The following is a 13514-nucleotide window of genomic DNA, read 5'->3' as shown; positions in this document are numbered from 1 at the left end:
TAATGGAAATACATTTGATCTGAAATATTTTTGTTAATTATATGTATGTCTTTGATGCCAAACAGTTATCAGATAATCGATAGCAATATTTTCTCAATAAATGACTTCCTTTTTATTGTAGTTACATTGATTTTGTATGTACAAGAGATTTTCAATATTGTTTAATCAAAATTTTCTATTTTATCTTTTCTAGTCCTCTCTGTCCCTTGTTTGGTTAAGAATTGTAAAGATTAGATGGATAATTAATTTAGAAAAAGTTAGTCTTAGAAATTTTGTATAATATTTAATTTACACTGCTCCTTTTGTTCTTTCAGCTCATGGGACATTCTGAATGGGACCACAAACGAGGAGGGTACAGAGGGTCACAGGTCAGTCATTGATTTTTCTTTCTTTCCTTATATTTTCCTAACAATGTAGCTCTAGGTGGTAAATTTTTCTGATTCTCAGATATTAACTTTTTTTCAACTACGTTTGAAAGGAAAAAAAAATAGGAAACATTACAATGCCTAGTGGTAGATTGCAATATATTATTAGTAAGAGAGTTATGGTGCTCCCATGGATATTACCATATTTCATACTTATCCAGGTGTCAGTGAAACTGAACTGAAAGTGACGATAGTTAGGTTGCTAATCACCAACCTTCTCTCTCTCTCTAACATAATGCATTGTATTGATGTCTGTTTAAATGTATAACACAATCACTTCAAGGCCTGTAATTTTCTATACTGAATCCTTCCTTATGACAATTCAGCAAATGCATTTGAAACAGTGCACATTTGAGAGTGTATATTATAATTTGTTCTAATAGTTCCTTGCTTCTCTGTCATGAATAAGGAATTATATGAGCTTTTCATTCACTCCAACTTTGACTTTTTTCTATTAATTTTCTCATTTACATTTTTGCTGTCATGTATGTTGTCTTGTTTCTGCTTTTTCTCTTGCTCTGCATTGATTCATACAAATTTTCCCATCTTTTTCTGAATTCTTTAATCCATTGTGTTTATATGCCATAGTTTTTTAGCCCAAAATGAATAGGCAACCACTTCTTTGCAATTTTTTTGCTACTCCCAAAGCATGCTTCTACTATGAAGATTCTGATATTTATCTATTATTTCTTTGTTTTTCTCTTTGCTATCCTGGGATTATATGATCAGTGGTAGAAACTCACTTTCTCTATTAACCTTATCAATTGTTAGCAGTTTATGAAACTCTCTTTGTCATTTTAGGTCAAATATATTAAAAGACAAATGCACAACCCTTTGAAATAATTAGCCTGTCCTAAAGCCATGGTTAGTTATTAATGGAACAGAGAGATTAAAAGGGCCCTATTATTATCATAAAAAGAAACCTTTTTACCTTACTAGGTTATTTTCACTGTTTTTCTTTATATCCTAATCAGGAAGAAAAAAACAAACAAAAGAAAAATAAAAACAAACTTTGTGTTATATTTTTGCTTTTTAATAACCTGATCTGAAAAATTTTATGAAGGTTTCATTTTATTTTTATGAGCATTTGGCATAAGATAACTAGGATTCAGTTTTAAGCAAAGAAAAGAGACATTTTCTCTTTTTAAACATTTTGTTGGTGATATTTATTACCAAAATGATAGACTAACTAAAATTATGCCAGGAAAGACATCCCAGAAGGAATGGGAAACTCTCAGAAATAAGAAAAATGAAATCTTAAGAGAGGGAGAAAAAGAGGGAGGGAGCACAAAATTAAGGATAATAAAAAGTATCATTTTGGTTTTGATTTTGATATTTAACTATATTCAGGATTGTGCTGAATTGTATTTTTCAGGATGAGCATTTGCACCTTGGAAACTGGCAAATGCTACAAATCAGGGTTTGATTTACTGATTTGTTGTTTGTCTAGATGTAAAAGTGATAGAGATAATATTAATAATGCAGACTAAATTTAGAAGTGTCCCACATACATTTTTCCCCAAGGGGTCTGTTATTAAAATATTTACCAGACCTCCTCTGGTTATACTGGAAATAAATGAAAATTTTAGGAAGGAATAAGAAAAGTACTCAACCTTAGGTTAAAGAGAACTCATGATGTAAAGGATAGATGCTGAGTTCTTATTCTTCTTTTCTTTCCTCTGTCAAGGAAAATTATCTTTGGATTGCAATGGAGGAACCAACAAAAATTACTAATGGGGGTCTTGTTACCCCAAGATGAACATGAATGCATTAGCTACCTCACATGCATTTGAGTCACTTGGCCCAGATGAACTACATTCTCTGTTACTGAAAGATAGAAGCTAAGAATTCAGAGTTATTCAGTAAACTATAAATTTATATAAAATTGAGAAGGTCTCAAGGATAGGAGAAAGGAAAATATGGCCCTAATTTTGGGGAAAAAAGGGAAGAGAATGATATATGCAAGCTAGAGTCTAATAAATTTGATTTTGATTCTTAGAAAAAAATAGGTAATATACCATTACCAAGATAGTTAATGAATATCTAGAAAAGTAAATGATGATCATAACGAGGTAGCATGTATAATCTGTTCAACTGCAATGCTTTTCTGAAAAGTACAAATTAGTTCCAGTGCAATTTATATATTAAAGAACAGTTCAAACATAACTTGAATTTTGCATTTGCTTTTGTGTGTGTCTTCAAGAATCTTTGAGAATGCAGAAAACTGAACCACTTGTAAAGCCCACTTCCACAAGTAACTTCAAGTCTTTTTCAAAGTAAAGTGCCATATTTATTGCATAATTTTGGGCATGGTAGGAGCTATAAGCAGAGCAAGAATGGACTTAACCCATGCACTCCACCCCAACTCACACCTTCTGCCATTGGCATTCCTCCTACATGCCCTACCAAGGCTGCCTTCATTGACTTTGCTAGCCTGGTCCATGGAAAGGAACCATCATACAGACTGAACAGGAGTTCAAGGTTACAGTACCAGCACTGTTTAACATAGTATTTGTGCATTTTTTAAACAATTTAACATGTATAAAACTATGCTACCATTTTTATTAGGTGTGTGTGGTTTCTTGTGTCATTTTTTGTATCTTTTGTGTGTGTGTATGTGTGTGTGTGTGATTGACTACATTTGTCAGTGTTGATCTACTAAACCCATTTTACCCCAAAGCCCTGCGGTTTTTGTTGTGCCATTTTCCACAGCAAAAGTTACTGCATTTAGGTCATGCCAGACTAACCTCCTAGCCTCACTTTGTTTTTTGGCAAGGTTACAAAATTGGTATATGAGATGAATGCTGTAGATTGCGTTTAGCTAAATTCTATCAAAGAACTTGAAAAAGTCTTTCAGTCTATTCTTGTGGAACATATAGAGCTATGTGGACTACACAGTAATAAAATTGGATTGAGTCAAAGTTGGTTAGATGGTCAGACCCAAAGAATAGTCATTAATAATTTCACATTAAATTAGAAGGCTGTCTCTAGTGGGCTTCCCAAGGGATTTGTACTCCATAGTGTGCTGTTGAAGAAGCTTATCATTTATTTGAATAATGGCAAAGATTTATCAAATATTCAAATGATATAAAACTAGAGGGGATAGTTAATACTGATGACATAATCAGAATTAAAAAAAAAAAACTTGACCAGCTAGGTAGAACAATGGGTAAAATCTAGTTAGATGCAGTTTAATAGAGCTTTATACATCTTTGGTTAATTTGAGCTCAGAAGATTTTCTTCATGAGTAGCTCAACACTCATAGTAATTGTATATTTGGTGTGGCACAGAGAAGGTTATAATGAATATAACCAAAACAGGAACTTGTCATCTGTCTTCGAAGTCCATTCTATTTATTAACTTCCCTATTTCCGTTGAAGGAATCATCCTTCTAGCTAGTCACCCAGTTTTGTAGCCTGAGAACTAACTCTGATTCTTCACATCCAGTCATTTCCCCTAGCTGTCCCCCATATCTAGGATGTTCTCCTACCTCATCTCAGCTTATTAGCTCCCCTGGGTATTTTCAAGTCCCAGCTCAAATCTTAGCTTCAGCAGGAAAACTTTTCCAATCCTCTTAATGCTAATGACTTCCTTCTATTGATTATTTACAATTTATCCTGTATATAAATTCATTTGTACATTGTTTTGTCTTCCCCGATACACTATAAACTCCTGAAGAGGAGAGATCATCTTTTGCCTTTCATTATATCTCCAACAAATAGCACAATGCTTGGCACAATTCAAATGCTTAATTTGGGAACTGACATCTAAATCCAGTGAGTTATACTAGTCTTATTGAATCTATGGCCACAATATCCTTTGCATCCCTTCCCTTCTCTCCACTTACATGGGCGGCAGTATAGTTCAAAGTGTCTTCATCTTTCAGTTGAGCTATTTCAATAGTCTTCCTATTCTTCTCTTTACCTCTGCTTTTTCCTCTCTGCAATCCATCCTCCTTTATGGACCTGCTAAAATAAACTTCCTAAAACACAGATCTGACCATGTCATTTCTCTGTGACAGTGGTTACCTCTTACCTCTGGAATAAAATAGAAACCCTTTTCTTTTGTGTTTAAAGCCTCTTGAAATCTAGCTGTAACCTACCTTTACAGATGTTGCACATTACTCTATTTCAGATCTCCTCCATTCCAGACAGTCTGGTCCTCTTCCTCATTCCCTAATTTAGCATTCCATTTCCTAACTCACAGGTCTAGGATACACTTTAATTATTAAGTCAACAGACATTTATTTAAAACCTGCAATGCATGCAAAAATCTGCTTTGCACACCATAGATGTTTAATAAAAGTCTGTTGAATTTAATTCTTTGAATTAACTGAACTCAAAGATAAACGTAGGTCAAATATCTTTCTCATTCAGGTCAAAATAAGAAAGGGGGACTGTAGTGGATGTTTGTCCTTTGTTCTCAAAGAGGACCATGACACATGTGAGGGGGGATTGTGCCAAGTCACCAGCCAACTTTCTCTTCCAGAGCCATCTGGGTCATGTGGCCAGATACACATCAAGATAACTAGAGATGGCCCAGGATACAGTGGAAGACCTTGGCCTTTTAAAGCTCAGGACTTTAGTAGGTCTCAGTTTGACTGAAGAGGCAAAGAATGGCCTCTTTAACCTAATCCAGGAAAAAAAATCAAACTGGGAGGGGAAAACTCTCAGGATTTTTCTGGGCAAAACAGAATCAATTCCTGTATACATTCATTTTGAGTCAATAGGACTCAAACAATGACCATGTGGGGTTTGGTCTGAGACCACTGTAGGTCAATCAGTGAGTGAATTTATAGCATCTAACACTCTTAATGAAGCAAAAGGCATAAGTACACTGATTATTTCACTGACAACACCAAAGGGAAAATGCCCCCTTAGAAGTCACCAACAAATGGTTATACCCTCTTTCTTAACTATTCAGATTACTGGACCTGAAGTCAGGAATGCCCATGTTCGAATCTGATCTCATACACTGACTCAATCTGTGACCTTGAGCAAGTGGCTCTGTCAACCTCAGTTTCCTTCATTATAAAATGGGAATGACAATAAAAGTCATATCTTATGATCCCAGTCTGGGATATTTGTAAATACACAAATATTTGTAAATAACTTTACAAACCATAGAGCACTACATAAATGTTAATTATTGTTTTTTCCTTTGTTTCTAGTATGCAGTTCTGTGATGATTTTTCAGTCATCAAATACCAATACCTTTATTTTTAGAAAACCCTAAGTTTATATTTAAAAGATAAATAAAAGAGAACTGAATTCATGTTATTAAAAAGAAAGATTTTTGCTTCGATAAATTTATATACCAATAATGAGTTCTATTACTGCAATGATGAAGGGGTACTAAGTTTCATCATCCTGTAGATCCTATTGTCTTGTGTTTGGGGATCTTCCAAACCGATCCTAGAAAACAGCAGCGCAGTCTCATACAATAAGAAAATCAGATCTTCCACTGATTTATCATTGTCAACCTCTGCCTTTCGCTGTGGAATTTCAATAATGAAATGGTCAGGCTTTATCTTCTAGTGTTTCTTTGTTTTCATGTGACCCTGTAACAGCAAGGACCCCAGCATACCCAGGAGGCCCTGCTGTACAGGTTCTTACATTTGCTTTTCTAAAAGGAAAGTAACTTTTGAGGGGTCAACAATCTACTTTAATCAAGCACATATATCATTCACTTAGTTTAGGAGAAAAAGTCAGCACCCTGAACTTTGAGAAAATACAAACAGGGAAATAAAAATCAGCAGACAGGGCTGCCAACTGTATGACCATAGGCAATACATACGTCACAGATCAACAGACAGACCCAACTGCCTGATTACATTACATTACATACATACATAGTTACAAAGAGAGAAGCCCCAACATCTGAGTTTTCAAAGCTGGGGGAGACTCCTTAACAGCTACCCAGAACCTCCTCTACCCAAACACTTCCAATGATTAAGGCCCAAAACACCACCTCACTTCAGAGCATATATACACTTTTGAGAGCCAGTGTATACCATAACCCTTGAGAGCCAATGCCTCATTAGAAATTAACAAAAGGTGTGGGCCTTCCTATGAAGCAAATCTCCCCTTATTAAACTTCCCTTAATGGACAGACCCATTAATGGGGGAGGAAACTCTTTAATTCTCATTAACATAAATAGAGTTATCTTTTAGATCCTGAGTCTTCATTATTCTTTTCATGTTGTCTCTCCAGTCAGAAGTGCTTGTGATGAGCAGCACAGGAAAGTAGCCAATTGGTTTGATACAACTTCCTTTTCAACTTTATTTTCTAGGATATCTTCCATAATTTTGCAAACATAGAAAATACAGACTTATTGTGAAATGATGTAGTACATAGAATAAACATCTCATCTCTGTTACCTGTCTGTTACAGACACTTATATTCCATGTAATATGAGTGTAGATGAAATCTCCAAGAGATGGAATGAGGAGAATAATACAGAGAAACAAAAGTTTTGGGGAATTCCTCCATTAAGGGGTGGAGAGAAGGAAGAAAAATCAGGTTAGAAGAGAGGGAAGTTGGAAGGTAGATAGAGGACTCGGATAATGTAGATAATATCAGCTGTTGTGGCCCAGGTTAGCTCTCTCATAGCAAAAGGGAGATGGGAAATATTGAAGCTAAACATTACCTACTTTATATTTTTGTTTAGTACCCAAGGCTGGGAGGATCAGGAGGGAAAGTCTAATTATGGGGTCATTTTACCTTGTCAGGAAACTTAGCTAAGGTAGCAAGGTATGATAAAGGGAGCTAAGGACTGTTCGCTTCTCATCCTTTTGTTCTTATACTTTCTGCAGCTTTGACGTCTCTGGAGAGTAGGTTCAATGGAAGAGAGTGCTTCTCAACTTCTTCCTTATCATCTTTACACTGCTGCTGCTGCTGCTACTAGTACTACCACCACTAGTACAACTCCTCCTCCTCCTACTACTACCACTACTACCAGCTAGCATACATATATGCTATATACATATACATATATATGTATATACTCTATATCTATCTATCACTGTTTACGAAGCACTAGTATGTGTTATTTCATTTGATCCTTGTAACAACCTTGTAAGTTAGGTGCTATTTTTATTTTCATTTTATAGATGAGGAAATGGAGGCAGAAGAAGGTGAAGTTAGTTGCCAAGGGTCACCCAGCTAGTGTCAGAGGTGAGACAGGTACTTAGGTCTTTCTGACTAGAAGTCGAACACTCTATCTACTGCAACACTGCAATGCATATGAATGCCATTGATAGGGTACTTTGTTCAGTAAAGCACTTTCCCTTTCTTCATCAACAACTCTGTAAATGAAGTACTACAAATATTACCCACAGGAGAAAACCCAGGCTTAGAGACATTATGAGTTTTCCATGGTCATATGGATATTAAGCACCATGGTTATAATTTGAGCTCTGATCTTTCCTGATTCCAAGTCTAATATTCTCTCCAGGATACTTTAGTTCCTCCAAGATATTATCATATAAGAAGCTAAGAAATGCATGGAGAGAAATAGCATTTAATTGTTTCTTGCTGTTATATTCCATTTATATGGAAAAGCACACACTGTGCTTTTTTGCTTTTCAGTAAAAATACTTGACGTCTACTTACATGTAGACATTAATTATACATTCTTGGCAGCAGTGCTGTCTGCATATTTGCCTGTCACATTTGCCAGTTCATTTTCAACTTCCTGGCTGTTTGATTTGTTTTCTTACTTAGGGAAAAAAAAGGTCCCTGATATATTCCCAGCAGTAATTGACTATCCAAATATTGGACAAATCCTAAGGAAACAATCCTCCCAGAAACACATAGAACTTCTCTACATATAGCAGATGTCCTAAAGGTACAGGGTAAAATAGTAAGGGGAGGGAAAGAAATCTAAGAAGTAGATAGTAATTCTTAAAATATAAGTAGACATAGCTCCAGAGGAAGTTCAAGTAGGTATTGGTGCTTAATTCTTAGAAGCAAATAATGGGGCTTATAATTTAGAAGACTCTCTAATTTTGTTTATGCTCTGTTGTTAGGTCCTTGACTACATTAGCTGTCAGGGGCATAAAACTTTGTTGAGAACAGTGGCAGCTAGGTGGTACAGTATACACAATGCCAGACATAATCAGAAACACCTGAGTTTCAGATTCCTATTTTATGCTTATTAGCTGTGTGGCCCTGGGCAAATCACTTCCCAGATCCTTAGATTCCTCATCTGTAAAATGGAGCTAATAATAGCACCTACCTCACAGAACTGTCATGAGGATTAAACATGATAGCATGTAAAACTCTTTGCAAACATTAAAGTTTATTATTAATATCATCATCATTATTAGTAGTAATCTCAAAAAATAATAGTCTTTTGGTAGATCAGATGGAGGAAGTGACTGTCGTTAATTAGGACCCTCTGGATTCTAAATCAACAACTTTCTTGGGAAAAGGGTTTAGGGAGTGCGGTCAGAAATCATCCAACCTTTAGATGTAACAGAGCTTGAATAGCAAAAAAAATGCATACTTCCTCCAGGTCTCAAAAGGGCAGAGTCAGCAGGCCTAGAAGTGACCTCATTTAAGGAAAAGTAGTTTGTAGGGCTTTAACATACTGATCCTATGATTTATCTTTACACCACATTCTGTTCCTCTCTCTCTCTCTCTCCCTCTCTTTCCCTCCCTCTCTCTCTCTCCCTCCCTTTCCTTTTCCCTCTCCCTCTCCCTCTCCCTCTTCTTCTCCCTCTCCCTCTCTCCTGGGTTCAAAGGAGCATTGCTTGGTCCATTTCGCTTTCTTTTAAAGGTTCATGACAAGCACTACTAGACCTAGGATGGCAATTCATTATCATCTTTTCTGAAACAATCATCTCTTTCGTATGTTTCACATTACTGTTAATGATTCTACATTTATTATACAGAAATTAAAAAAGAAACCATCCAGATTTTTATGTTTGAACTGAATTAGAGATTTCCTCTTGAGAGCCCTTTTGCTTGTTAGCCCGCATTAAATACCACTCTCCCAAGCAAAAGTGTTTATTTAATAATTGTGAATTCATTTTCAGCCTAAAGGGTGGTCTGTTAACCACAGGAATAGAGGTCCCCTAGGTCAAAAGAATACCAGGCCTTAATAGCATTGTTAACATTTTTTGGTTTTGGTAGAAGGGTATAAATAGGCAAGAAACTGGTCAAGAAAATCAGGGAATCTGAATAGCTGATTGTACAAGTAGCAGAGAAGATTCCCAAATTTATAAACTTATGCATTTCTATCTCTTTACGTTTTGATTGGTCCATGTTTTGATATGCATTTGGGTAGACAGACCCCTGGACCCAGTTCACTCCGAAGCCCAAGAATTGAACAATGGGTCCCTGCCCAACCTGCACTCATTGGCTGTTTTTGGACCCGACTGGCTTAGAGTGAATGTCAATAGTAACAGTTTCTCTTCCAAACAACAGCCCTGAGGCTCCTGTCCCTCCCAGTGTGATTTATCTATTTTTTTTTTCTTTCTGTTAAAGGGGCCATACCCCTGATTACTTTTTAAAGAGACCTATTCACTGAATGGGCATTACCTCACTTTAAGTGAGTACCTGAAAAGGTCTTAACCTAAAAGGTTAAGGTCTCCCAGTGCATCCTGGGTCATCTACAGTCATCCTGATGAATATCTGGTCACTGGATTCAGATGACTCTGGAGGAGAAGTGAGGCTGGTGACCTGCACAGCCCTCCCTCACTCAAGATAGAATCAAGTACAAGTCATGTCATCATTTCTCTAATGTCATGGTCCTCTTCAAAAACGAAGGGTGAACACAATCAACCAACACCAACCTAAATCTCGTATGTCAGGCATTACCAATGGATCTAGAGCTGAGCAGTGGGAGGAGAACAAATTGGATTGTCTTTGGGAAATTGTACAGTGTTTTGAAAAAACCCAATTTTCTCTCTGAAACAAAGGCTCATATTTTTAATACTAATAATTTTCTGGGAGTTCTATATTTTCTTGACTCAGTGAAAGACAGTATTTAAAAAAACAAAACTGAAGATCACACAAAGGGCAGTGGAAAGGTACATTTAACACACGCGCACACACACACGCATAAAGTGCTTTAATAGGAATGAACTGGATAGTGTCTTAGTTAATATAATCAGAGATCTATAACTGAGGGAAAAGGTCAATTTCTTATGCGTGAAGAGCAAGGGATAACTGATGGACAGTATACGTATTCCACTGGCATCCATTCAACGTCAAAAGTGCTGAAAGAGGCCTGCTCCCTCCCATTCCCCTCCCCACTGCCGAGGACACTGGATGATGACACTGTGGAGGTTTTCCAGGACTACATAGACAAGTCAACCATGAAATGTTGCCATCTTCATCATGGGAGAAAGTACCCTCAGTGATGAGATCATAAATTCCTTGAAGTAGTATTTTAGTACATTAAGAACTAGTTATTAATGATCAATACTTAGATATTATCAGGGGTCTCTAAGATTGTAAATATATTTGTTCTTAATTTATTATTTTGAGATCAGCTGTATCTAGGTCCTGTCCATGGCAGAATTCTTTATTTTATCTAAAATAAACGCTGTACTTATATTGTAGACACTTAATTCATGTTGGTTGTATTGTATTTGCTTACCAGAGGTAGAAAGGCATCAGATAATCTAACCCAATCTCCTTATTATATAGATGAGGAAATGCTGAGAGATAATGTAAAATGTTCAGAACAGGGACTCATATCTGAGTCTGTGCAAATTGCTACATTCAACCTGTTATATTTGCTGGCTAGCTCTAGACCCCAACTGATGCTCATGTATTATATTTCATGAAAATGTCCACACAGGCCATTTCATCATTTTCCTGCCCTGTTCCTTCACACCAGACCTGAAACCTGAACCTTCATTCATAGGGCTTCCTGAATACATGTCCCAGTCTTTGGGGAAATCAATCCACTTATATTTGGGGCTCCTGCCTCAGGGTCTGACCTAGTTGCTCTGATTTGTGACTGAGCGTATGCTAACCAGCCCAGTTAGTTCACTATGGTGACTGGCTGGTGTAGATACTAGACACTGCTTTAGCTTTACATTCCTTCCAGACATGCAGCCATCTACCCTTACTACTCTCCTAAAACTTTCACCTCCTAGGATAAAACTTCCTTTTCTGATCCCCTCTTCCGTAATATACTTCTTCTTTCTCATTAGAAAATAAATCCTGGAGGATAGTTATTGTGTCTTTCTGTTTCTGCCTTTGTCCTTGTCTTTCTCTGTCTGTCTTATCGTTGCATCACCAGTGTTTGGCACATAGTAAGCGCTTAAATGCTTTTCATTTGTTCTCAGAACTTGTAAATGACACTGTATATTCTAAGAAATGGTATCTCAAAATATTTAGAAATTCACAAAAATTGGAGCATTTATATTCCTTAGGCCTCCAGTTTATTTGATCATGAGCTGTGACCTATTCACTGGTAGATGTCTCCTATTTTTGCACAAAACTGGAATTCTAAAATTGCAAAAATTCTGTAATAAGCGTCTGGAAAGTCCAGTTAACGTTTAAAGCATTATTTTAAGCCTGAAAGAGGATTATTGATGGGAAGCTTTTTTCTTGACTGTGCTGTCTACTTAGGAATCTGTTCAAGGAAATGTGTTCATTAATAACAGTTATTTGAAGATTATTTCTCTAAACACATGCTTAGTAATATTCTCAACTGGTGATAGGTTAAAGCTTTCTGAATTGAATAATTCTTATTTGATGATATATAGTGAGGAGATACTTAAGTTCTTCTGAATTTTCCTTCTTCCAGGGTTACCTAGAAGGGTGCCTTATGAATTTATTGACGTGTCCTCTTTTAATGCATTAAAAAGAGAGAGGAAAAAAAAGATATCCAGATTTTCCCAGGGCTCTGTTCCATTGGTTTAATTTGGGAACTTTGAGGGTTCAAATCTATGAAGTCCCTGACTTATTCCTAAGGATTAATTTGGGCCCTGAGAGAAGCTGGCTTTGTGCCTCAATTTTTTCCAAGAGTAATGTCTTTTCCTTTCTTTTAAAAAATGTTTTCAAATATCATCATATCATATGAAACTATTAACATTTTTCCTAGAAGTTTTCTCCAAAGGTTATTTCATTTTTGGTGTCTGGTCAAGGATTTTTTTTTCCCCTTGAGAAAGGCTTAGGCATTTACCACAGTCTTCTACCTACAAAGACATTTTACCCCATAGAGGAAGATGAAACATAATTACTAGCAATATGGCACCTGAGATCATTGCTAGTAAGATTTTTGAAGCAAGTTCTTTAATTAATGTTTCAAGGAGGTTTAGAATTATAACTAGCAATTGTTGTACCTCAGACAAATCTATTTTATTTGAGGAAGTGAGAGTCAAGACTGAGGTAGAGTAAAAGATAATATGATCATAGGTGCCACTGAATTGAGAGAAGGGGTGACCTGTCTCTCAGAGAGTCTAGCCCTCAATCCAAGGATTATTTGAGGGAGAAGGAGAGGACAGAAGGTCTCAGGTTGGTTAAGGGACTCTTGTGGTGGCAGCCTGGGAACAATTACACTGCTTAGATCCCAGTTCTATGAGATAAAGCTTAGACAGGTGTTTGCCATAGGGAGGAATCACCTTTCCAGCACCAAGTATTTTACTGGTGATATTAATAATAATGATTCTATGTTACTACTAATAAAAAATCTATTTAGTGCCAGGCTACTGTGCTATTATGTGCTTGACAACATCCTAAGCTACCTTATTAGATCCTCACAACAACCCTGTGAGGTGCTATTATTAATATTTTAACAATTTTAACATTTTAACAATTGAAGAAACTAAAGCAGGCAGATGTTAAATGGCTTGCCCAGGGTCACACAGCTAGTAGATGTTGGAGGCAGAATTTGAACTCAGGTCTTTCAGACTCCAGCCTTAGTGCTCTATCCATTGTGCCACTTTTCATCTCACAGTAGTCTTAGTATTGAGAAGGTTTTTTTTTATTTTGCCTCACAGTATACTATTTATAGCTTTTTGTTGCAGTGTTAATTAGTTGTTATTGTTAATAAGAAATCATTACTACCTTAAAATAAATTTACATCATGTATAATATATGTATGTATGTATGTATGTGTGGAAA

The 13514-nt window shown here is 36.3% G+C and overlaps 1 protein-coding gene across 2 annotated transcripts in view; it reads left to right on the top strand.

The window, feature by feature from the left end:
• PDE3A (phosphodiesterase 3A) overlaps positions 1-13514 on the top strand; it is a 339029-nt gene that overhangs the window by 184287 nt on the left and 141228 nt on the right. For both annotated transcript variants that reach the window (XM_072653574.1, XM_072653575.1), the window contains exon 2: positions 315-368. In XM_072653574.1, coding sequence (XP_072509675.1) covers positions 315-368 — 54 coding nt within the window. The remainder of the gene's footprint in view (positions 1-314; positions 369-13514) is intronic.

This window comes from Notamacropus eugenii, chromosome 3 (assembly GCF_028372415.1).
Source record: "Notamacropus eugenii isolate mMacEug1 chromosome 3, mMacEug1.pri_v2, whole genome shotgun sequence".
Taxonomy (NCBI): domain Eukaryota; kingdom Metazoa; phylum Chordata; class Mammalia; order Diprotodontia; family Macropodidae; genus Notamacropus; species Notamacropus eugenii.
The sequence above is the reverse complement of the archived record's forward strand: the minus strand, read 5'-3'. Positions and strand labels throughout refer to the sequence as shown.